General features: G+C 45.8%; 1 protein-coding gene across 6 annotated transcripts in view; it reads left to right on the top strand.

Moving 5' to 3' along the window:
* WWP1 (WW domain containing E3 ubiquitin protein ligase 1) overlaps window positions 1–25,343 on the top strand; it is a 398,863-nt gene that overhangs the window by 148,133 nt on the left and 225,387 nt on the right. For all 6 annotated transcript variants that reach the window (XM_029591608.1, XM_029591609.1, XM_029591605.1 and 3 more), the window contains one exon: window positions 3,388–3,709. In XM_029591608.1, the coding sequence (XP_029447468.1) occupies window positions 3,388–3,709 (322 nt within the window). The remainder of the gene's footprint in view (window positions 1–3,387; window positions 3,710–25,343) is intronic.

The raw sequence follows: 25,343 nt of genomic DNA on the forward strand, positions 1-25,343 counted from the left end.
GTCCCCTGACACAGACCCTGTTTCGCAAAGGGACCAATTACATTTGGTAAATTAAAGGGCATTACAATGCAGCCTTTGCGAAACACGGTCCGTGTCGGGGGACTGACATTTCAATAAAGATTTGGCTTGGAATTATTGAACTTTTCCTGTTTAAATTGTCTCTTCTGGTTTGTTTTACATGCACCGTTGCAATTGATTTTGCAACACACCTGTTGGATTGTGTTTGTGTTTGCTCACCGTTCCACACTTGATTGTGGGTTTATCCAATAAAACAATGGAACATCTGGATATTGACTCAATATTAATCGAAAAAATCCCTTGAGGATTACTGCTAAAAGGCAGATAACTATATTATTATTTTTTATTCAAAAAGAATTTACTGGAAATGGTATCAGATTATAAAGTGCTCCCAGTCTCATGGGCTCTTGCCCTTACAGGGCTACAACCCCTCTCTTGTTTAAGCACTGTCTGGTTACGTCACCTACCATTTCCAGATAAGATTATTTTCTTTTTTTCTTTCTGTGAAAAAATCCACCACACACTCCCAATAAAATTGCTACAATAAAAATTCACACCCAACCCTGTCTTTAACTTTTATGTGAAATTTTTCTATGTGATTATTTATACAATTATCTCTTGCGTCCAAATCACAATCGCCTTCTATGCTGTCAGCTGTTGATTCTCCCGCCCGACATTGGCAATGTTTCGGCGCAATTATTGCGCCTGCTTCAGGGGCATGCAACTAAATACCTATGAAAAAAATATATTTTATGTAGAATTAATCTATATTACATCTAACTTATAGACGGTTAACTCAATAGTACTTACTATTCAGCTCAGCGCTAACACTCCCGATTTCTTACAGCTTTCAAATATGGCGCCTAGACGCTTTCCGTATTCCACTGACGGAAGTAGGTTTTTTTATACCACATCACGGATGATAAAATGATCTATCAACTTTGTTTTACAAATACACCGACCAATCAACCTCTTTGTTGAGTCCTGCCGGGACTACCGTGTTTAACTTAAAGATCCACCTCTGTTCACGCTGTAATAAGCAGAGATTTAAATCACCTCCTCGCTCATCCTGTTCCATTATTTCTAACACCGTACATCGCAAATTATAAAAGTTATGAGATTGTTCCAGACAGTGTTGCACCAAAGGAGCTTCTAATTTATTGCGTTTTAGTGCACTTTTGTGCTCTATCAAACGGGTTTTTAATAACCTCATTGTTTTGCCTATATATAATAGCCCACAAGGGCACCATATAGCATAGACAATATTGCTTGAATTACAAGAAGATTTTGCTATAGGTTTAAATCTACTAAATTTCTCCAAGGGTATGTTGACATTTGAATGACCTAATGGGCACATTGTACAAGACCCACATGGGGAATGTCCCTCTCGTTCTACCACTTTTGTAAATGATGCCTTAAAATGTGATCTGACTACTCGATCTTTAATGTTAGTTCCTCGTTTAAAGGCTATCAAAGGTTGTAATTCAAAAGCTGCATGCATTATGCAGCTGCATAGTAGCCCTTGTGGGCTATTATATATAGGCAAAACAACGAGGTTATTAAAAACCCGTTTGATAGAGCACAAAAGTGCACTAAAACGCAATAAATTAGAAGCTCCTTTGGTGCAACACTGTCTGGAACAATCTCATAACTTTTATAATTTGCGATGTACGGTGTTAGAAATAATGGAACAGGATGAGCGAGGAGGTGATTTAAATCTCTGCTTATTACAGCGTGAACAGAGGTGGATTTTTAAGTTAAACACGGTAGTCCCGGCAGGACTCAACAAAGAGGTTGATTGGTCGGTGTATTTGTAAAACAAAGTTGATAGGTCATTTTATCATCCGTGATGTGGTATAAAGAAACCTACTTCCATCAGTGGAATACGGAAAGCGTCTAGGCGCCATATTTGAAAGCTGTAAGAAATCGGGAGTGTTAGCGCTGAGCTGAATAGTAAGTACTATTGAGTTAACCGTCTATAAGTTAGATGTAATATAGATTAATTCTACATAAAATATATTTTTTTCATAGGTATTTAGTTGCATGCCCCTGAAGCAGGCGCAATAATTGCGCCGAAACATTGCCAATGTTGGGCGGGAGAATCAACAGCTGACAGCATAGAAGGCGATTGTGATTTGGACGCAAGAGATAAGTGTATAAATAATCACATAGAAAAATTTCACATAAAAGTTAAAGACAGGGTTGGGTGTGAATTTTTATTGTAGCAATTTTATTGGGAGTGTATGGTGGATTTTTTCACAGAAAGAAAAAAAGAAAATAAGCTTATCTGGAAATGGTAGGTGACGTAACCAGACAGTGTTTAAACAAGAGAGGGGTTGTAGCCCTGTAAGGGCAAGAGCCCATGAGACTGGGAGCACTTTATAATCTGATACCATTTCCAGTAAGTTCTTTTTGAATAAAAAATAATAATATAGTTATCTGCCTTTTAGCAGTAATCCTCAAGGGATTTTTTCGATTAATATTGAGTTGATAATTTGAGGAAGTGAGCCATTAGTTATAGTTATATGTGTTATATGGTTTTTTGTTAAGTTAACCCCTAAGTTTGATGTAAACCGGCCTGATATGAAGCTTGTCATGAAGTTCGGTATAGAAAAATGTTAAATAAATAAATTAGTTCAACAAACATCTGGATATTGACCATGATGGCATTGAGGTTTTTTCTGTAATGAGTTAAAATGTGGCACAACATTTGAGAACTACCATCCTGCTTGTCCTAGGAGAAAGAGTTGCTTACTTGTAACAGGTGTTCTCCTAGGACAGCAGGATGTTAGTCCTCAGGAAACCCACCCACCCACCCCACAGAGTTGGGTTTCTAATGGTTTGTTTTATTTTTTTTCACAAATTCTATACTATGAGACTAAAGAGGGGACCCCGCATGGATGCGTGGATAGTGTCGTGCTGGGCATGCTCAGTGTGCCTAGTCAGTTCTAGAAAGTTTGACAGAAGTTTTCCATGCTGGGCTCCATCTGATGATGTCACCCACAGGTAAGGACTAATTCCTGCTATCCTAGGAGAATACCTGTTACAGGTAAGCAACTCTGCTTTCTGACTTCTCAAGTTGTACCTTGGGGTATATCGTAGACAGACATATCTTGGAACAGTAACTTCTATAATGGCATTCTTTGCAGACAGTGCATTTGGGTGTGACTTCATGTACCACTGTTTGATACACTGTTCTCACCGCTGTGCTTCAACATAGGGGAGCAGCATTCTGGGAATTTGGCTTGTTTGATATCATCATTGAGATACCTATTGATAAAACTATGTTCAATTCCTTCAGATTTGAGTAAATTGGATAGATTTGTTTTAGTATGCATCTGATGTTTAAATATTTTGTTTATTTTTCAGTTAATGGTGAGTCGTTATCTACTGCAGAAACTGATAGTACATCAACCCCTGCAACTTTAACGTGCGCTGTAGAAACATCCATATCTACCACTTGCACTGGTACTGAAGCAACTGTAGAAGCAACCGAACTCTCTGATAACACATCTGCTACCAACAGCAGTACAAATGTTGCACCTGAAGATCTGACTGACTCTGCATCTTCTGCTGCTGGAGATAGCACAGCCATAGAAACAACAAAACCAAGGCAGTTGTCTTCAAATGTATCTGAGGAACCTGTCAGACAGCAGCCCAGCAGCACCAGTGCAGAATCCTTACCAGCGGGGTATGTAGACTTTACTTTTAGTAAGAAGTATCCAGTCCTACTGTGGTAAATAAACTATCCTCATTGTTATAAACCTCATGGATAGTTTTCATGCCATAGTTTGTACCAATTATGAAAGCAAAATTACACAGGTAGTTTTTGATTGTCTCCAAAAAATTTACTCTGAGATTTGTTCCTGCTTTCTCTCAGGTAATTTTTCCATCAGAAGTCATGCACATAGTTTTGATTATACAAAACTACTTGTGGTATTTCTTCCCCTGACAAACTCTACCCTTAGGAATGCTTCAAAACAATGTGGACAAAACTACACGTGGCAAACACCACATGTAATTTTACCTGAATTAAAGATGAGTAACAATCAAAGAACCCATTTCTGAGAATGAAAATTTTACTTGTAAAATGTCTTTCATTAGTGCCCTCCCTGAATCTAGCTTATGTAGAATGCATAATGGTTGTTCATTAAAGGAATATTAGTGATAATTTTACGTTGGGGAAGGCAATTTCAAAACTTGTTTCATAGTCACAAGTTAAGTTTGAAAAATCTTCCGCCCAGGAGTGGACAAAGGGAATAAACTGTGATTATAATGAGCAAATATTTGGGTATACTTATCCCCTGTACAGCTCACTCTTGTTTAAATAGAAGTTGAACTAACTCCTAATAAGAACATAAGAAGTGCTGTGCTGGGTCAGACCAAGTTCTGTCAAGCCCAGCATTCTGTCTCTGACAGTAGCCTTTCTGGGTCACAAGTACTTGGCAGATCCCTAATAGATTATCTATTTTTTGGTATTTCACTCCCAGGGATAAGTACTGGCTTTCCTAAGTCTACCTGGTTAAAAACTGTTTATGGATTTGTCTAAGCCTCTTTTGAATCCCACTGTATTAGTTGCCTTGACCATGTCCTCTGGCAATATATTCCATTGTTTGATAATACACTGAGTGAAAAAATATTTCCTATGATTTGTTTTAAATTTGCTAGTTGCTAGTTTCATGGTATCCCCTAGTCCCAGTGTCGCTTGAAAAGGTAAGTAACCATTCCCTATTTATCTGCTCAACCCCCACGTATGATTTTTATAAATTTTATTCATATCCCCTCTGTTGTCTTTTCCAAGCTGAAGAGCCTTATCTGTTTAGCCGTTCTCCATAATGGAAGTGTGGGAGACAGAGCAGTGTTTCCCCAGGCTGGAGACGTAAAGCCACATAGACTCCAGCTTTTTCAGAGCACTTTTAATTTATTCAAGTTCACAGTACTTCAGCAATAATCAGGACTGCCTACCTTTGCAGTACATTCCCCACTCTCTGGGGTTTGGGTCAGCATAGATTAACAGGAGCTGCCTCTCCTAGAGATGTAGGGGCCTCTTGAACCCAGTTGGGCATACACTCTTATGCTCCCAAGTTGGTCCCACCCTCAGGCCTCTCCCCTGCTCTGCAGGGAAGAGGCCTGAGGGTGGGACCAACTTGGCCTGAGAGAGCTCTGCAGGCCAAGACCAACTTGGCCTGAGAGGGTGGGACCAACTTGGCCTGAGAGAGCTCTGCAGGGTTCCACCCACAGGGCTCTCTCTCTCTCCTCCTGTGGGTTTTAATGTGGACCAGGCCTCTAGCCTGGTCCTGCACTTACAACAAGATGGAAAATGAGATCACTCCACTACAGGGAGCCATTCCATCCCATTTTTGTTACCCTTCTTTGTACCTTTCCTATATTCACAATGTCGTCTTGAGATGGGGCAGCCAGAATTGCACGCAGTACTCAAGAAGTGGTCGCACCATAGACCTATACAAAGGCAGCATGATATTCTCAGTTTTGTTCTCTGTTCCTTTCCAAATAATTCCTAACATATTTGCCTTTTTGATTGCTGCAGCACACTGAAAACAATTTCAAGGTATTGTCCATAATGACTCAGGTACTTTTCCTGGGTGATGACTCCTAACATGGAACCCCCAACAAACTCATTAATAAACACTGAAGCAAAGAATTCATTTAGTCTTTCTGCAATACCTTATCTTCCCTAAGAGCCCCTTTAATCCCTCGGTCATCTAATGGTCCAACCGACTCCCTCACAGGTTTTTTGCTTCGGATATATTTAAAAAAATATTTTATTATGAGTTTTTGCCTCTTTGGCCAACTTCATTTCAAATTCTCTCTTCGCCTGTCTTATCAATGTTTTACACTTAACTTGACAATGCTTATCCTATTTTATCCTATTTTCTTCAGATGGATCCTTCTTCCTCACCTTTTAACCATGACGGTAATCGTTTTGCCTTCTTTCCACCTTTCTTAACGTGTGGAATACATATGGACTGCACCTTTAGGATTGTATTTTTAAACAGGATTGTATTTCCTGGCGTGTAGCCAGATGGACTCAGAACAAATGGGTATAGTATGCTCGTGCTAGCAGTTGGAGACGGATCTAACGTCAGCACGGGTATATATACCCCCACAGGAAGCATAGCAACTTAGTAATTTCCGTCTCCAAAGCAGTTTGGAGAGCCTGCACTTCTACTTTCTTCTTACTAAACTTCTACAGCACCATCGAGCCCCGCACTCCTGCGGTGATACCCTTGGGGTCCCTCCCCCAGTTGAGTTTCCCGGGGTGATTTCCGTGATCCCCCGGAGGTTTAAGTCCTCGGTCCGGTGGCCGAATCGCGGCAGGGACGTAGCCCCCGGGCGAGGCTCGGGCGGGGCGAACGAGGCACCTCGGTCCCGGCGTGCACGAGGCAGCGGGTGTATTTCCTCAAAGCGTGGCGGTGAAGGTACTTGCCCTTTCCCCCCGCAGCCGGAGACCGCCCGGGTTCCAGCCGGGAAGCACCGAGGATCAGGTAAGGCGTACATCTCTTACTCTTTGGTCTCCGAGGAACGAGGATCGGCGGCGTGGCCTGTGGGCGGCACGCCGTGGAAGGGGCGCCATTTTGTTGGCCTTGCTCAGGTATTGAGCACCCATGATAGGCGCCTGTCTATGACTGCGCGCATATTATATATATTATTAAGCGTACATTGCTAAGCCGCATATTGATGAGAGCATATTGCATATTGTTCAGCGTACATTGCTAAGCCGCATATTGCTGAAAGCATATTGGATAACATTGAGCGTATATTGCTAGCCGCATATTGCTGAGAGCATATTGCATATCATTGAGCGTATATTGCCAGCCGCATATTGCTGAGAGCATATTGCATATCATTGAGCGTATATTGCTAGCCGCATATTGCTGAGAGCATTTTGCATATCCTTGAGCGTATATTGCTAGCCGCATATTGCTGAGAGCATATTGGATATCATTGGGCGTATATTGCCGCCGCATATTATTGAGCGCCTGTTGTATTAAGCGTAGATTGCTGCCGCATATTATTGAGCGCCTGTTAGATCAAGCGCATATTGCTGCCGCTTCTCATTAAGCGCATATTTTTCAATGGAACAGAATGCCTCAGCGGCCTCAGCAGGGGCGCCTCCGGCATTAAAGCTCTCGGCCTCTGCTCTGCATGCCAGCTTAGAGCCACGCACAGTGAAGAGCCATACTCCCTATGTGCCCAATGTGAGAAGGCCGTGGGACCCTCGGGCGAGGACCAGTCTCAGCCACGATTTGCTGACAGTTCCCCAGGGGCCACCCCAGATTTAGCGGGCAGTCTCGACCAACCTGGAATCCCGGGGGATCTCGTACCCCGGCGATTAGAGACCGCTTCCATTTCCTGGTTGGATCTCTTTAAGGGGATTCATGCCTTTGTACAGATGCAAACAGCTTCCCGTCCAGGCCCTGCTGTTCCTACTGTTCCTGCTGTTCCCGCTATTCCTGCTGCGGCTGTGGTTGCGGCTCCAGCGGATCCTGTTCCGGGACCCTCGCGCCCTTATCGGGTGCAGGACCTCCCGCCTCCAGACAGTCCGGATCAGTCGGACCCGGATGTTTCACCGGACGAGTCCGAACTCCCGGACGAGGGGGAACTTCCCTCAGGGATTGAGCCATATAGAACCATGAGGCGGTTCTTCCCTAAAGAGGATCTCTCCGACCTGGTGTCTGTGCCTGGCGGAGTTGGATATTACAGGTCCCAGCGCTACGGTACCCTCCGCGCAGAACCCCCTGCTGGAAGGTCTTCGTCCTACAGCCCGCCATTTTCCATTCTTACAAGCAGCACAACAACTGATAGATTTAGAATGGGCTGCACCAGCAGCCTCATTCGAAGGGGGTCGGGCCCTGACAGGCATGTACTCCCTGGCACCGGCTATCCAGGAGCTGCTGGCGTGCCCTCAGGTGGACGCCTTGATTAGCGCTGTGGTCAAGCGCACTACCATTCCAGTTGAGGGGGGGGGGGGCGGCCCTCAAGGAGCCTCATGACCGGCGACTGGACGCCATTCTGAAACAGACTTTTGAGGTGGCAGCTCTATCTTTGCGGATCACAACCTGCTGCACAGTGGTGACGCGTTCCTGTTTGTCACAGGTCAGGAATAACACTCCGGCAGCAGACATGGAGTCAGCTCTCTCGTTCCTTACGGATGCCGCATCAGACCTAGTCCGGACAACAGCCAAGGGGATCTCATCCTCCGTAGCCGCCAGGAGGCAGCTCTGGATCCGGAAATGGTCAGCTGATGCTCCTTCGAAGACACGCCTCACCAGATTGCCCTTTAAGGGCTCTTTCCTGTTTGGTAGCGACCTTGATAGACTGGCCAGCACATGGGGCGCCTCTCCAGTACCTCGACTGCCGGAAGATCGGTTCAGAAGGAACCAGCGCGCCTTTCCGAGGCCCTCCAGGGGTAGAAGCTCCCAGCGCTTCACTCCCTACAGGAGTCGCTAACAGGCGCCTCGTCCTCAGGCCCGGAATCAGTCCTTTCGGACCAAGCAGCGCAAGAGGGGAGCAGGCCCGCGCTCAGGTCCCGGCCGCGCCTCACAATGACAATCCGCCGATTCATCTGGGGGACGGAGCCATAGGGGGCAGGTTAACCCTCTTCTACCCCAGATGGGTCGAGATTATGTCGGACCAGTGGGTCCTCGCCATCATCCGAGAGGGGTATTATCTGGACTTTCATCATCTCCCTCCGGACAAGTTTGTGGAATCTTCATGTCCCATACACAAGAAGGCAGCATTGGAAGCTACCCTGGCGAGGCTCCTGTCCTTGAAAGCCATCATCCCAGTACCTGCATGGGAAGTGAATTCTGGACACTATTCCATTTATTTCATGGTACCCAAGAAAGGGGGCACCTTTCGGCCCGTACTGGACCTCAAGTCAGTCAATCGATACTTAAGGGTCCCGAGGTTTCGCCTGGAAACTCTGCGCTCCGTCAAGACCGCAGTACAGCCAAAAGAATTCCTCATGGCCTTAGACTTGTCGGAAGCCTACCTGCATATCCCGATCCATCCGGATCATCAGCGCTACCTACGCTTCAAGGTTCTAGGACGCCACTTCCAATTCCGGGCTCTGCCCTTCGGGTTGGCCACGTCACCGCGGACCTTCACCAAGGTGGTCGTAGTGGTAGCAGCGGCACTGACGGGAAGGAATCCTGGTCCATCCCTACCTAGACGACTGGCTGATCAGGGCGAAATCACGAGAGGAGAGCCATCGGACAACCGACAGAGTGATCGCCCTTCTGGAAAGCTTAGGCTGGGTAATCAACCTCAGCAAGAGTTGCCTACAGCCTTCCCAGTCGCTGGAATACCTGGGAGTACAGTTCGACACCCAGGCAGACACAGTCAGTCTCACTACAAGAGAAGATTAAAAGTTCAGACGCGTATCCGGTACTTGATGGGAGCCAGTTGGCCCATAGCTTGGGATTATCTGCAGGTTCTCGGCCTCATGGCATCCACCCTGGAAGTGGTACCTTGGGCAAGGGCCCATATGAGACCTCTGCAACGCTCCCTGCTCTCTCGCTGGATTCCTCGTTTCCGGAACTATTCCACGCACCTTCCTCTGCCAGCCAGAGTACGGACCCAGTTACGGTGGTGGTTGCAGTCCAACCACATGAGCAGGGGGTCGAAGATGTCCTCACCCACGTGGACTCTGCTCACCACAGATGTCAGCCTGAGCGGCTGGGGAGCACACTGCGAAGAACTCACCGCACAAGGGCGGTGGAACAGAGAAGAGTCAGCGTGGAACATCAACCGTCTAGAGGCCCAGGCAGTCCGATTGGTATGCCTATGATTTGCTCACAGAGCAGTCAGAGTGATGTCCGACAACACCACCACGGTGGCATACCTCAGCCGTCAGGGCGGGACCAGAAGCCAACAGGTATCTCTGGAGATAGCCCCGCTGATGGCTTGGGCAGAGGCGAATCTGCAGGACATTTCCGCCGTCCACATTGCCGGGAAGGACAACACCGCGGCAGACTTCCTCAGCAGAGAAAGCCTAGATCCGGGAGAGTGGCAGCTGTCACCCACAGCCTTCCAGATGATTGTGGATCACTGGGGGATTCCGGACATGGACTTACTAGCGGACAGGTCCAATGCTCAAGTACCCAGCTACTTCAGCCACAAGCGCGACCCGTTCTCACACGGAATCGATGCCCTGGTTCAGCCATGGCCTCCAGGGACTCTGCTATACGCCTTCCCTCCGTGGCCTCTGTTGGGCGCCATCATCCACAAGATTCAGAAACACCGGGGCCTAGTTCTTCTAGTGGCACCAGACTGGCCAAGAAGACCCTGGTACGCGGACATGAGAAGACTGCTGGCAGGGGAGCCTCTTCCCCTGCCTCCTCTATGGGACCTTCTACGTCAAGGTCCCATCCTCCACGAGGATCCAGCTCAATTCTCTCTTACGGTCTGGCCATTGAGAGGGCTAGACTAAAAAAAAGAGGTTACTCGGAGCCCGTGATAGATACACTCCTCTGAGCTCGCAAGTTTTCCACATCCCTTACCTATGTCAGGATCTGGAGAGTATTTGAAGCATGGTGCGACACTCATGGCACCAACCCACATGCGACTACTATCCCTATTGTTTTGGATTTCCTGCAGCATGGACTTCAGAAGGGTCTCTCCCTCAGCTCCATCAAGGTTCAGGTGGCTGCGCTGTCTTGCTATGGTCCCAGGAGGGATGGCAAGACCATTTCGATTATTAGGAATGTAGATAGCTGGGTGGCGGGTGGGCGTGAGGATTGCCTGGTAACATGCCTACCTGGTGCGAAGGTGGCGGACCTCACGCGTCACCTAGATAGGATTTTAGACAGTGCTGGGGAGGAGCCGGCTGTCGTGGTACACGTGGGCACCAACGACATAGGAAAATGTGGGAGGGAGGTTCTGGAAGCCAAACTTAGGCTCTTAGGTAGAAAGATTAAATCCAGAACCTCCAGGGTAGCATTCTCTGAAATGCTCCCTGTTCCACGCGCAGGTCACCAGAGGCAGGCAGAGCTTCGGAGTCTCAATGCGTGGATGAGACTCCGCAAGGAAGAGGGATTCAGTTTTGTTAGGAACTGGGGAACCTTTTGGGGAAGGGGGAGTCTCTTCCGAAGGGATGGGCTCCACCTTAACCAGGGTGGAACCAGACTGCTGGCGCTAACCTTTAAAAAAGGAGATAGAGCAGCTTTTAAACTAGAACAAAGGGGAAAGCCGACAGTCGCTCAGCAGCGCATGGTTCGGAGAGATGTATCTTTAAAGGATACTAATGATGCATTAGAATTAGGGCATCCCGACAGTGAGGTTCCAATAATTAGAAAAGTAGTCCAAGTGCCTGTAACTAAAAACTCACCTGAGCTAAAAAAATTCTAACTTATCCCTATCAATTAAAAAGCAGAATAAAAATACAAACAAAAAACAAACTTTGAAATGTTTGTATGCTAATGCCAGAAGTCTAAGAAGTAAGATGGGAGAATTAGAATGTATAGCAGTAAATGATGACATAGACTTATTTGGCATCTCAGAGACATGGTGGAAAGAGGATAACCAATGGGACAGTGCTATACCGGGGTACAAATTATATCGCAATGACAGAGAGGAGCAGTCGGGAGGAGGTGTGGCGCTTTATGTCCGGGATGGCATAGAGTCCAACAGGATAAACATCCTGCATGAGACTAAATACAAAATTGAATCTTTATGGGTAGAAATCCCTTGTGTATCAGGGAAGACTACAGTGATAGGGGTATACTACCGTCCACCTGGTCAAGATGGTGAGATGGACAGTGAAATGCTAAGAGAAATTAGGGAAGCTAACCAAATTGGTAGTGCAGTAATAATGGGAGACTTCAATTACCCCAATATAGACTGGGTAAATGTATCAGCGGGTCACGCTAGAGAGATAACGTTCCTGGATGGAATAAATGATAGCTTTATGGAGCAATTGGTTCAGGAACCGACGAGAGAGGGAGCAATTTTAGATCTAATTCTCAGTGGAGCACAGGACTTGGTGAGAGAGGTAACGGTGGTGGGGCCGCTTGGCAATAGTGATCATAATATGATCAAATTTGATTTAATGACTGGAAAAGGAACAGTGTGCAAATCCAAGGCTCTCGTGCTAAACTTTCAAAAGGGAAACTTTGATAAAATGAGAAAAATTGTTAGAAAAAAACTGAAAGGAGCAGCTACAAAAGTAAAAAATGTCCAAGAGGCGTGGTCATTGTTAAAAAATACCATTCTAGAAGCACAGTCCAGATGAATTCCACACATTAAGAAAGGTGGAAAGAAGGCAAAACGATTACCGGCATGGTTAAAAGGGGAGGTGAAAGAAGCTATTTTAGCCAAAAGATCTTCATTCAGAAATTGGAAGAAGGATCCAACAGAAGAAAATAGGATAAAGCATAAACATTGGCAAGTTAAATGTAAGACATTGGTAAGACAGGCTAAGAGAGAATTTGAAAAGAAGTTGGCTGTAGAGGCAAAAACTCACAGTAAAAACTTTTTTAAATATATCCGAAGCAGAAAGCCTGTGAGGGAGTCAGTTGGACCGTTAGATGATCGAGGGGTTAAAGGGGCACTTAGAGAAGATAAGGCCATCGCGGAAAGATTAAATGATTTCTTTGCTTCGGTGTTTACTGAAGAGGATGTTGGGGAGGTACCCGTAATGGAGAAGGTTTTCATGGGTAATGATTCAGATGGACTGAATCAAATCACGGTGAACCTAGAAGATGTGGTAGGCCTGATTGACAAACTGAAGAGTAGTAAATCACCTGGACCGGATGGTATACACCCCAGAGTTCTGAAGGAACTAAAAAATGAAATTTCAGACCTATTAGTAAAAATTTGTAACTTATCATTAAAATCATCCATTGTACCTGAAGACTGGAGGATAGCAAATGTAACCCCAATATTTAAAAAGGGCTCCAGGGGCGATCCGGGAAACTACAGACCGGTTAGCCTGACTTCAGTGCCAGGAAAAATAGTGGAAAGTGTTCTAAACATCAAAATCACAGAACATATAGAAAGACATGGTTTAATGGAACAAAGTCAGCATGGCTTTACCCAGGGCAAGTCTTGCCTCACAAATCTGCTTCACGTTTTTTGAAGGAGTTAATAAACATGTGGATAAAGGTGAACCGGTAGATATAGTATACTTGGATTTTCAGAAGGCGTTTGACAAAGTTCCTCATGAGAGGCTTCTAGGAAAAGTAAAAAGTCATGGGATAGGTGGCGATGTCCTTTCGTGGATTGCAAACTGGCTAAAAGACAGGAAACAGAGAGTAGGATTAAATGGGCAATTTTCTCAGTGGAAGGGAGTGGACAGTAGAGTGCCTCAGGGATCTGTATTGGGACCCTTACTGTTCAATATATTTATAAATGATCTGGAAAGAAATACGACGAGTGAGATAATCAAATTTGCAGATGACACAAAATTGTTCAGAGTAGTTAAATCACAAGCAGATTGTGATAAATTGCAGGAAGACCTTGTGAGACTGGAAAATTGGGCATCCAAATGGCAGATGAAATTTAATGTGGATAAGTGCAAGGTGATGCATATAGGGAAAAATAACCCATGCTATAATTACACGATGTTGGGTTCCATATTAGGTGCTACAACCCAAGAAAGAGATCTAGATGTCATAGTGGCTAACACATTGAAATCGTCGGTTCAGTGTGCTGCGGCAGTCAAAAAAGCAAACAGAATGTTGGGAATTATTAGAAAAGGAATGATGAATAAAACGGAAAATGTCATAATGCCTCTGTATCGCTCCATGGTGAAGACCGCACCTTGAATACTGTGTACAATTCTGGTCGCCGCATCTCAAAAAAGATATAATTGCGATGGAGAAGGTACAGAGACGAGCTACCAAAATGATAAGGGGAATGGAACAACTCCCCTATGAGGAAAGACTAAAGAGGTTAGGACTTTTCAGCTTGGAGAAGAGACGACTGAGGGGATATGATAGAGGTGTTTAAAATCATGAGAGGTCTAGAACAGGTAGATGTGAATCGGTTATTTACTCTTTCGGATAGTAGAAAGACTAGGGGACACTCCATGAAGTTAGCATGGGGCACATTTAAAACTAATCGGAGAAAGTTCTTTTTTACTCAACGCACAATTAAACTCTGGAATTTGTTGCCAGAGAATGTGTTTCGTGCAGTTAGTATAGCTGTGTTTAAAAAAGGATTGGATAAGTTCTTGGAGGAGAAGTCCATTACCTGCTATTAAGTTCACTTAGAGAATAGCCACTGCCATTAGCAATGGTTATATGGAATAGACTTAGTTTTTGGGTACTTGCCAGGTTCTTATGGCCTGGATTGGCCACTGTTGGAAACAGGATGCTGGGCTTGATGGACCCTTGGTCTGACCCAGTATGGCATTTTCTTATGGTCTTATGTTCTTATTTCCACGCATCCAGATGTTTCTCGCTTCCTGAAAGGAGTCAAGCACATTCGTCCGCCACTGAAGTGGCCAGTGCCTCTGTGGAACCTCAACCTGGTTTTGGATTTCCTCGCGGGATCCACCTTCAGACCCCTTCGGGGCTTGTCTCTCCGTTCTCTAACCTTGAAGATGGTATTCTTGCTGGCTGTATGTTCAGCACGCCGCATTTCGGAACTACAAGCACTGTCTTGCCGAGATCCCTTTCTCAGACACACTCCGGAGGCTATCCATCTTCACACGGTTCCCTCCTTTCTACCTAAAGTGGTCTCGCAGTTTCACCTTAACCAAACTATATCCTTGCCTACCACGGCGGGTTTGAAGAAATCTGAAGAAGGGCGTTTACTACGCCATCTCGACATAGGCAGAATGCTGCCCAGATATCTGGAAATGACACAAGAAGTACGAAAGACGGACCATCTGTTCGTCCTGCACAGCGGGAAAAGACAAGGGGAAGCGGCCTCTCGGCCCACCATCGCCTGCTGGATTAAAGAAGTTATCAGTGCAGCTTACGTAGAGGCCGGGAAGTCTCCGCCTCTACAAGTCAAGGCTCATTCTACCAGAGCACAAGCGGCATCTTGGGCAGAATCCAGGATGCTGTCGCCTGCAGAAATATGTAAAGCGGCGACGTGGTCCTCCCTCCATACCTTCTCCAGGTTCTACCGTCTGGATGTCCAGGCCAGGGGGAGACACAGCATTTGCGAGGGCGGTCCTACAGGGTCCTCAGGCAACCTCCCGCCCAGGCTGGGAGTAAAGCTTTTGTACATCCCATTTGTTCTGAGTCCATCTGGCTACACCCCAGGAAATGTTGAGATTACTTACCTGATAATCTCCTTTTCCTTAGGTAGACAGATGGACTCAGCATCCCGCCCAGCTGCCTGTGTACATGGGTTTCACAGATTCAAGGTAAGCCATGTCATCTGTTTCCATAAGAGTGTCCCCTTTGCCAGGTGTCGACGCCTTCCGGTTGGGAATGCTGGTGGTCTCCAGCTACTATCAATCGGTCAGGGGAATCCTGTTTCACTATTTCACTGAGCGTCAGTACACACATCCATAACAGCTTTTGCAAGGAAGATTACTAAGTTGCTACGCTTCCTGTGGGGGTATATGTACCCGTGCTGACGTCAGATCCGTCTCCAACTGCTAGCACAAGCATACTATACCCATTTGTTCTGAGTCCATCTGTCTACACTAAGGAAAAGGAGATTATCAGGTAAGTAATCTCAACATTTTTAAACAATGTCCAAGCCTGTTGAACAATTTTAACCTTTGCAGCTGCACCTTTCAGTTTTTTTCTAACTATTTTCCTCATTTTATCAAAGTTTCTTTTGAAAGTTTAGTGTTAGAGCTGTCGATTTACTTATTGTCCCCCTTCCAGTTATTAGTTTAAATTTGATCATGTTGTGATCACTGTTGCCAAGTGGCCCCACCACCGTTACCTCTTTCACCAAATCCTGCGTGCCACTAAGAATTAAATCTGAAATAGCTCCCTCTCTTGTTGGTTCCTGAACTAATTGCTCCATGAAGCAATCATTTATTACATCCAGGAACTTTGTCTCTAGCAAGTCCTGATGTTACATTTACCCAGTCAATATTGGGGTAATTAAAATCTAACATAAATCAGAAAGGTGATTTAATGCTCTTTTTGTTTGTGAATGCCATACCTCTTCTTAAATTTAATGTAAATATATTAGTAATGAATTAGGGACCGTCATACCACCCACTGGGCTTTCAAGTTAGTACTTGTATTTTGCACTTTGATGGGTCCTCTTTAATCATAGGTCCAGAAAGTCCAATATTCAAAGCGAGACTTTTTTTATATGCTTTTTGATTTTTGCTTAAAATATAGAAGATACTACTTCCCTTAATTGATGTCTGAGTCAGTGGTCCGCGTGCGTTTCGCGGTCCGCTACTTCAGGGACATATTTCGGCTGACTCTCTTAGCCCAGCGCTCCTCGCATCACTCAGGAACGGGACTTAGCTGACTTTCTTAGTCCGGTGCTCCTCACATCACTTCATCGGATGCTGCTGTGAGCGACTAAATTAGTGAATTTAGGGTCCCTCATGGATTCAGACCCGATGCCATTTTTCTATCTCGTCAATTTAGGCAAAAATCAAAAAGCATATAAAAAAAAGTCTCGCTTTGAATATTGGACTTTCTGGACCTATGATTAAAGAGGACCCATCAAAGTGCAAAATACAAGTACTAACTTGAAAGCCCAGTGGGTGGTATGACGGTCCCTAATTCATTACTAATATATTTACATTAAATTTAAGAAGAGGTATAGCATTCACAAACAAAAAGAGCATGATACCACGTTTATGATTTATGTTCATACAAATCGTGGGTTCACATACAAAGAGATATTTCTTATATTTGGTAATTGAAATCTCCCATTATTATTGCACTGCCAAATTGGTTTGCTTCCCTGATTTCTCTTAGCATTTCATCATCTGTCTGACCATTTTGTCCAGGTGGACGGTAATATACTCCTTTACTCTTACCCAATACAATTGGGATTTCTACCCATATAGATTCCACTGAGCATTTAGTCTCTTGTATGATCTTTATCCTGTTGGGCTCTATACCCTCCCGGCATAAAGTGCCATACCCCCACCAAGTTGATCCTCCCTATCATTTCGATATAATTTGTACCCTGATATAGCACTGTCCCATTGGTTTTCCTCCTTCCACCAAGTCTCTGTGATGCCAATTATGTCAATCTCATCATTTGTTGCTATACAGTCTAATTCTCCCATCTTACTTCTTAGACTTCTGGCATTGGCATATAGACATTTCAAAGTGTGTTTTTTGTTTGTTTTAACAACCTGCTTTTCAGTTTGGGATAATTCGGAAATCATTAGCTTCGGTGATTTTTTTCTCATGGGCTTTTAGCCTCAAATTTATTTGAAAACGTACTACTTGTTTTTACCTCTGTAACAAGCTTCTGTTCAAATTCTCTCTTAATCTGCTTAATTTTTTACATCTCACTTGCCAGTGCTTATGCTCTTCCCTTTTTCCTCATTTGGGTTTGCTTTCCATTTTTTTTTATTGTCTTTTGACTGAGAGCTTATGATTTTACCAGTCCCTGTAAAATTTTCCTGAACCTCTTATGACTTTGATCACAGTGGATTGTCAAGCATATGTTGTATCACTTAATTCTGCAAAGATGAATATCCCTAAAAGTCATACTGATGAGTTTACATGTTCCTGTGAGATGAGGGAGACTAGGTCAGCTATAGAAGATAATGAAACTGACAGTACTTGGAAACTGAGGAAGGAGGATGACGCTTGTATAGATATGTGTTTGGGGGGGGGGGGTGTGTGTGATAAAGTTTTAGATATTATGTGACAGAACTTGTATGGCTGTATATCTGATAGTAGCATTATTCATACATTATAAAAGTGTGCCAGATACTACTGATCTTACTTCAATAGAGCTAAAGCCATTAACATACTGTTAGGTATCTACTAGTTGAGAGATAGGCAACTCTTGTCCTCAAGTGCCACAACTTGGGTTTTCAGGATATCTACAATGAATTTTAATGAGATGCATTTGCATGCACTGCCTCCATTGCATGCATATTCATCGTAGATATCCTGAAAACTTGACTGGCGTGCAGCACTCAAGGACTGGAGTTGCCTACTCTTTCACTAGTTAACTCACATTGTGACATGAGGTGTTAACCCGCCTACTGTTAATTTAAGTGTTTTCTAATATCAGTACTATAACAATATTTTCTTGTTGCATAATTTGCCATAAAATTCTGTGCTTTCATAAATCCAGTTTATTCCCTTGGCAGTATTATTTTTTGTCCTAAAATAAATAGAAAGAATAGAAATCATGTTATGATTTAGAGAATGTGATTTGTTTTAAATATACATGTTTTTATGTTGCCCAAACTTTGTATGGCTGGGAATACATTCTTTAAAAATTTATAAGATTTCATTTTCAACACACGAACAATCTTAATTAGAAATACAAGCTATGAAAACTACAAAACCAAATATATAAGGAAATACAACATAACGAAATTATAATAACTAATATGTTCTGCAGACACCACAGTTTTGAAGGAAGTCCCAAGCAGGTTCGGAAGAAAACCAAACAAGAAATATAAGAATACTGTGAGGGGATTAAATCATAATTATTAATATAGGATAAACCCCCAGATGTTGAAATTGGAGGGTCCTATTTACTTACCTAGAATATTAACCCTTTATAATTTGATACGAGTCCTGGGGAGGGGATTACTTAAGGTTCCAATATTGAAGTATGCACACCTAATGGAAACTAGAAAAAGCAGAGTTACTTACCTGTAACAAGTGTTCTTACAGGACAGCAGGATGTTAGTCCTCACATATGGGTGACATTATTTATTTATTTAAGAATTTTTATATACCGCGGCACGTTGGGAACATCACCTCTGTTCCTTGACGGCTTCATCAGGATGGAGCCCAATCACGGAACACTTTTGTCAAAGTTTCTAGAACTTTGACTGGCACCTACTGGGCATGCCCAGCATGGTACTAACCCTGCATCCAGCAGGGGTCCACCTTTAGTTTCGTGTATAGCAAGAAGTACATGTGAAAAATAAAATAAATCACGGGGTGGTGGGCGAGTTTCATGAGGACTAACATCCTGCGGTCCTGTGAGAACACCTGTTACATGTAAGCAACTCTGCTTTCTCACAAGACAGGATGGTAGTCCTCACATATGGGTGAGTAGCGAGCTGAGGATCCCCGAGCAATGCACCAAATGCACCCAAAGACGTGCAACAGGCACAACAGGGATGGATTTGGGTATGAGGGCGTCCTGAAAACCCTGAACAGGTTGCTGGTAGGATGTTGGGTAGTTAAGCTGAGAATAAGTTTCATAGGATAGACTAGCCAAAAATGGAATCTTGCCGGCCAGCCTTATCCAAGCAATAATGGACTACGAAGGTATGGAGAGAGCTCCAGGTCGCAGCCTTACATATATCAATAAGTGGCACTAAACGAAGGTGTGCCATTGAGGTTGCCATGGCCCTATCAGAGTGTGCTTTCACACGGTCTTGTAGCAGAATGCCTGCTTGCTGGTAGCAAAAGGAGATACAGTCCGCCAACCAGGAGGAGAAAGGGTCTGTTTTCCCACTGGATTTCCCAATTTGATGTTGTTGAAAGAAACAAATAATTGAGTGGACTTCCTGTGGGCTGAAGTGCATGCCAGATAAAAGACTAGGGCACGTTTGCAGTCCAGGGAATGTAGAGCCTTTTCTCCTGGGTTTGAATGGGGCCTTGGAAAGAAAGTAGGTAAGATGATGGATTGATTAAGATGAAACTCCAACACTGCCTTTGGTAAAAACTTAGGGTGTGTACGGAGGACCACTCTGTCATGTAGCATTTTAATGTAAGGCGGGTAGGTGACTAATGCTTGTAACTCACTAACTCTGCGAGCGGATGTTATAGTGAGAAGAAATATTACTTTCCAGGTGAGATAGTGGAGATCACAGAAGTGGAGAGGCTCAAACGGAAGTTTCATGAGCCACCCTAAGACCATGTTAAGGTCCCAAGCTGGGGCCGGAGGGCATAATGGATGTTTCAGATGGAGCAAACCTCTCATGAAGCGTGTGACTAAGGGCTGTGTCGAAATAGAGACATCTCCTACTCCGTTGTGGAAAGCAGCTACCACACTGACTTGTACTCTTATAGAGGAAGTTTTCAGGCCTGATTCTGACAGATGCCAGAGATAGTCCAGAACCTTCGTGGTGGAACAAGTGAAGGGGTCTATGGACATGGACGTGCACCAGACCGTAAACCTTTTCCACTTAGAACGATAAGAGCATCTCGTGGAAGGCTTTCATGAAGCTACCAGGACTCGGGATACCGACTCCGAAAGGTTAAGGGGTTGGAGTATTAACCTTTCAACATCCAGGCTGTCAGGGATAGGGTCTGGAGGTTGGGGTGGCAAAGACACCCGTCGTTCTGAGTTATCAGAAGCTGATCCTCTCTTAGAGGGATGCGCCGGCGAACTGATAGGTCCCGGAGGATTGGAAACCAGACTTGGCGTGGCCAGTGAGGAGCTATCAGAATCATTAAGCCCTTGTCCCTTCGTAACTTCACGAGAGTCTTTGATATGAATGGAAGTGGAGGGTGCGCGTAGACCACGAGAGAGCAAAAGCGTTTCTCGGCTGTGAGTGGCGGCTGCGAGTGAGGGAGCAGATGTTTTCTACTTTGTGGTTGTGGATGGACGCAAAGAGGTCTATTTGTGGATACCCCCAATGTTGGAAGATTCTGTCTGCTACCTTGGGGTTGAGAGGCCATTTGTGCAGATGGAAGGTTTGACTCAACTTGTCCGCTAGAACATTGTCCACACCCACCAAGTAGGTCGCTCTGAGGTACATCGAGTGGGAAATAGCCCACGCCCATATCTGTGCAGCTTCCTGACACAGAAGGTAGGAGCCCATTCCCCCTTGCTTGTTGATGTACCGCATCGCCACTTGGTTGTTGGTCTGAATCAGGATGGCCTTGTTTGAGAGGCAATCCTGAAAGACTCTGAGGGCATATCTGATCGCCCGAAGCTCCAGGAAATTTATCTGATGTTTGACTTCCTCTGGAGACCAGGTTCCCTGAGTCTGGAGGCCGTTGACATGAGCACCCCAACCTAGGTTGGAGGCATCCGCTGTCAGGATAATTTGAGGTTCTGGAATTTGAAAGGGAAGGACTTGAAGAAGATTGGAGAACCGCATCCACCAGGCCAGCGACATGCGGAGCTGCTTGGTAACGTGGATAATGCAGGACATTGAATGATAAGCCTGAACCCACTGGGACTTCAGAGACCATTGCATGACTCATGGCAAGGCATGCCATTAGAGTGACATGTACAGAGGATGCCATGTGACCCATGTGAACTGTCATGTAATCTCGATCCTGGAGGCATTGCGCTAGGGACATGAGAGTACGAGCTCGATCCTGAGGGAGGAATGCTTTCGCCTACACGGTGTCCAGGTCGGCTCCTATGAAGGATAGGGTTTGAGATGGAACTAGGCTGGACTTGGGATAGTTGATCAGAAACACGAGAGACAGCAGTGTATGGAGAGTTAGACGTAAAGAGGCTAGTGCGTCCTTTTGAGTTGGATCCCTTATCAGCCAATCGTCGAGATAAGGGTAGAGATGGACGCCCTGACACCTCAGCTAGGCTGCGACCACTACAAGGCACTTGGTAAAGACTCGAGGTGCGGATGCTAGGCCGAAGGGCAGTACCCGGTACTTGAAGTGCCGGGGGCCGACTAGGAATCGAAGGAATTTGCGGTGAGACAGAGTGATCGAGATGTGTCTATGTACGCGTCTTGAAGATCCAGAGAGCAAAGCCAATCTCCTCTTTGCAGAAGAGGAAGTAGAGAGCCCAAGATTACCATCCTAAACTTTTCCTTCTGTAGATACTTGTTTAAGGCAACCAGGTCCAGGATTGGACGAATGCCTCCTGACATTTTTGGAATGAGGAAATACCGAGAATAGAACTCCTGCCCCTGCTGGGAGAGGGGCACCGGTTCTATCACCCGGGATTTCAGGAGGGTTGAAACCTCCTCCAGAACAGAGGAGTGGTCAGATGATCCCCACGTCGGCTGAGGTGGGGAGTCTGCTGGTACAAACAGGAAGTTGAGGTGGTAACCTTGAGTCAGTACAGCAAGTACCCACTGATCTGAAGTGATCGTGTGCCATATGTTGGTGAAGTGGCACAACCGACCGCCAACGGTATGGACGGTAGAGGAGGTTGGCTTATGCTCTCCAGCGAGGAGTCAAAATCCAGCAGCTGGGCCCGGTGGAGGAGCTGGCTGAGTTTTCTGAGGCCTGTATTGTCTGGCCTGACCTTTCTGGTAAGGTCTGGAGGAGCGACCTTGAGTAGGAGGAGGATAATATCTCAGTGGCTTGAAGAACGGCCGCTTAGTCTCTTCGCAATGTCCTTTTAGAGGTGGACGGAAAATCTCCTGCACAGGGCAGGTCAGCCAACCGGTCCTGTACTTCTGGTCTTAAGTCAGAGGACTTCAGCCAGGCCCATCTTCGTGCACTAATCCCCGCTGCAGACACCCTAGAAGCAGTGTCAAAAATGTCATAGGCAGCGTGGACCTCATGCTTGCCAGCATCTAGACCCTTCTGAGCCAGGGTATTGAGTTGATCCTGAAACTGGTCGGGTAAAGGCTCAGAAAATTCTTGGATCTTTTTAAATAGGTCCCTGTTATACTGGGTCATGTATAACTGGTAGGAAGCAATGCGAGAAATAAGCATTGAGCCATGGAAAACATGACTGCCAAATGCATCCAGGGACCTCTGTTCTTTCCCTGGAGGTATGGAAGAATGAGGCTTAGAATGTCATGCCTTTTTTTGGGCTGATTCTACAACCACAGAATGGTGATCCAGCTGTGGTTTTTGGAAACAAGGGGCTGTCTGTACCAGGTAGGTGGCTTCTGTTTTTCGATTCCCCGGTGGTACAGATTCTGCATGCTCCCAATTCCTCTTCAACAAGTCCAGGAGGACTTCATGAACGGGTATGGACATGATCTCCTTGGGTGCATCTACGAAATGGAGCACTTCCAGCATCTTATGTCTGGAGTCTTCTTCCGTCTGAAATTGGAATGGTATGGCTTCAGAAATTTCCTTTATAAATTTAATAAAGGACAGGTCCTCTGGAGGAGAGAGTCTTCTCTCCTCAGGGAGAGATGGCTCTAAAAGTAGATCATCAGAATCCTGGGAAGAATCATCGGTGCAAGGATCGTAAGGCTGATCACCTGCTCCCATAGGATCTCCAGAGGGACGTAATGGTGCTATTCCTGAAGGATCAGATCTAGGCACTGACGGCATTGGAGGAGGCACCGACTGTATCGATGGTGGCACCGCTTGAGGATGAAGCGGTATCGATGGTATCGGTGACATCGATGGGCGAGTCGGTGGCAAGATCCCAGACGGCCCGGGTGTAGGTTCCGGCCTCGGAGCTTCATCATCGTCCGATGACAAAGGAATCGGGGTGGAAGGCGTTGGACATACCCTTAGCTCCACCGGTGGAAGGGCACTGATCAACGTATCCAGCCTGCCGAATAGCGGTGCGAGTGTCGTGGGAATCGGGTCGGCGACCAGAGCTGAGGTCGATGGAGGCTGGAAGCCTTGCAGTGCCTTTCCAATGGCCTCTTCGATCATCCAATCCAATTCCTTGCGGAAGCCTGGGGCGTGGAACCCCAGCTCCGGAGTAGGAGGCAGCACTGGCGTTGCTGGAGGGTCCACTGGTGAAAGTGTAGTCGCAGCTCCCTGCACCAATGAAGGTGGGGAACGCCTCGGTGACCCAGTCGCAGAGGAGGATAGGGCCTTCTCTAGACGGGATTTATTTGTTGGTGACTCTGTCGACGCCAATGCCGAGGGCTTGCCTGGATCAGCGGATTGAGCCTTCCGATGACTGTGTCGACGCTTTTCACGATGTTCTCCTCAGTCCTTCTCCGGAGCCGAAGAGGAAGAAGTCGATGCCTTCAGAGTAGTTGGTGCCGGGTGGACAGTACTGGTGTCTCGCTGCTGGCGAGAGGTCGATAGCACCGGCTCAGACGATGTCGAAGCGCTCGATGGAGTTGGTGGCTTTGCCTGAAAAAGAAACTCCATCTTCTCTGCACGGGCCTTACAGCCCTTCGGTGTCATTTGGGCACATTTGGTGCAAGTTAAGATGTTGTGTTCCGACCCCAAATACAACACACAGACCCTATGCGGGTCTGTGATGGACATTATCAGAGGACAATCGGGGCAACGACGGAAACAAGACGCCATGGCTTCGACACGATGGCCGATAGGCCCCGAAGGGAAAACTCGATGGGAATCGACCGCAAATGAGGGTAAAGCCTTACCTTATGACCGCGGACTATGGAATCGATAGGGGGGACCCCTATCGGATAGAATGTTTTTGAAATTTTAGAAATAAGTTCTGTGAGGAAAATTCCTGTCAGGAATCTCTAGAGAGCTCCTTAACTCGTGTGGCTACTGCTGCGTGTAAAAAAAAAAAGACTGTAGGGGGACCCCTGCTGGTTGCAGGGTTAGTGCCATGCTGGGCATGCCCAGTAGGTGCCAGTCAAAGTTCTAGAAACTTTGACAAAAGTGTTCTGTGATTGGGCTCCATCCTGATGTCACCCATATGTAAGGCCTACCATCCTGCTTATCCTGTGAGAATGGGCCTTATAGCCTCCCTGATGGTTTACGTGATATGGGTGATTTGACTCCGTTCCATTAACTAAAGGCCTTGCTGTTTCAGGAAGCATTCATGATGACTTAAATCAGGGGTAGGCAAACTATGCCCATGGGGACCAAACCTGGCCCAGTGAGTTTTTTTTTCTGGCCCTCCTTTCTATAAAAATTTGCCCCGTAAATGTTGTAAATGGCCCATCGGCGCCTTACATTGATGTCTTCAATGGCCTGAAATCACGGACCTTTGTTGATGATGTCGACCTAGCTGTCAGCGGCTGTCAGTGATGTTCCCCCTCAGGTATTGCAGCATTAGCAGAGCATTGCGGCTGGCGGGGCAGGAAGAGAAGAAGCATCGCGGTAGGAAGAAAAGTATTGCGTCCCCGGCAAAATTGATTGTGTAGTAGGCAGAGCAGGAAGAGGAGGAGTGTTGCCGTAGAAGGAAAGAGAAGCATCTCATCCCCAGCGGAATTGACTGAGTAGCTGGCAGGGCAGGAAGAGATGCATTGCATCCTCTCTGGAATGAATACGCGGCTGGTGGGGCCTTAGAAGAGGATCATCATTTGTTGCTGGAGGGGGAGAAAAGAGAGCATGTGTGCATGTAAGTATGAATGAGAGAGACAGCATGTGTGTGTGTGTGTGTGTGTGTGTGTGTATGGATGGGGAACCAAACTTGCTTTTTTCAGTGACCTCTCC

Source organism: Rhinatrema bivittatum, chromosome 2, assembly GCF_901001135.1.
Source record: "Rhinatrema bivittatum chromosome 2, aRhiBiv1.1, whole genome shotgun sequence".
Lineage (NCBI taxonomy): Eukaryota > Metazoa > Chordata > Amphibia > Gymnophiona > Rhinatrematidae > Rhinatrema > Rhinatrema bivittatum.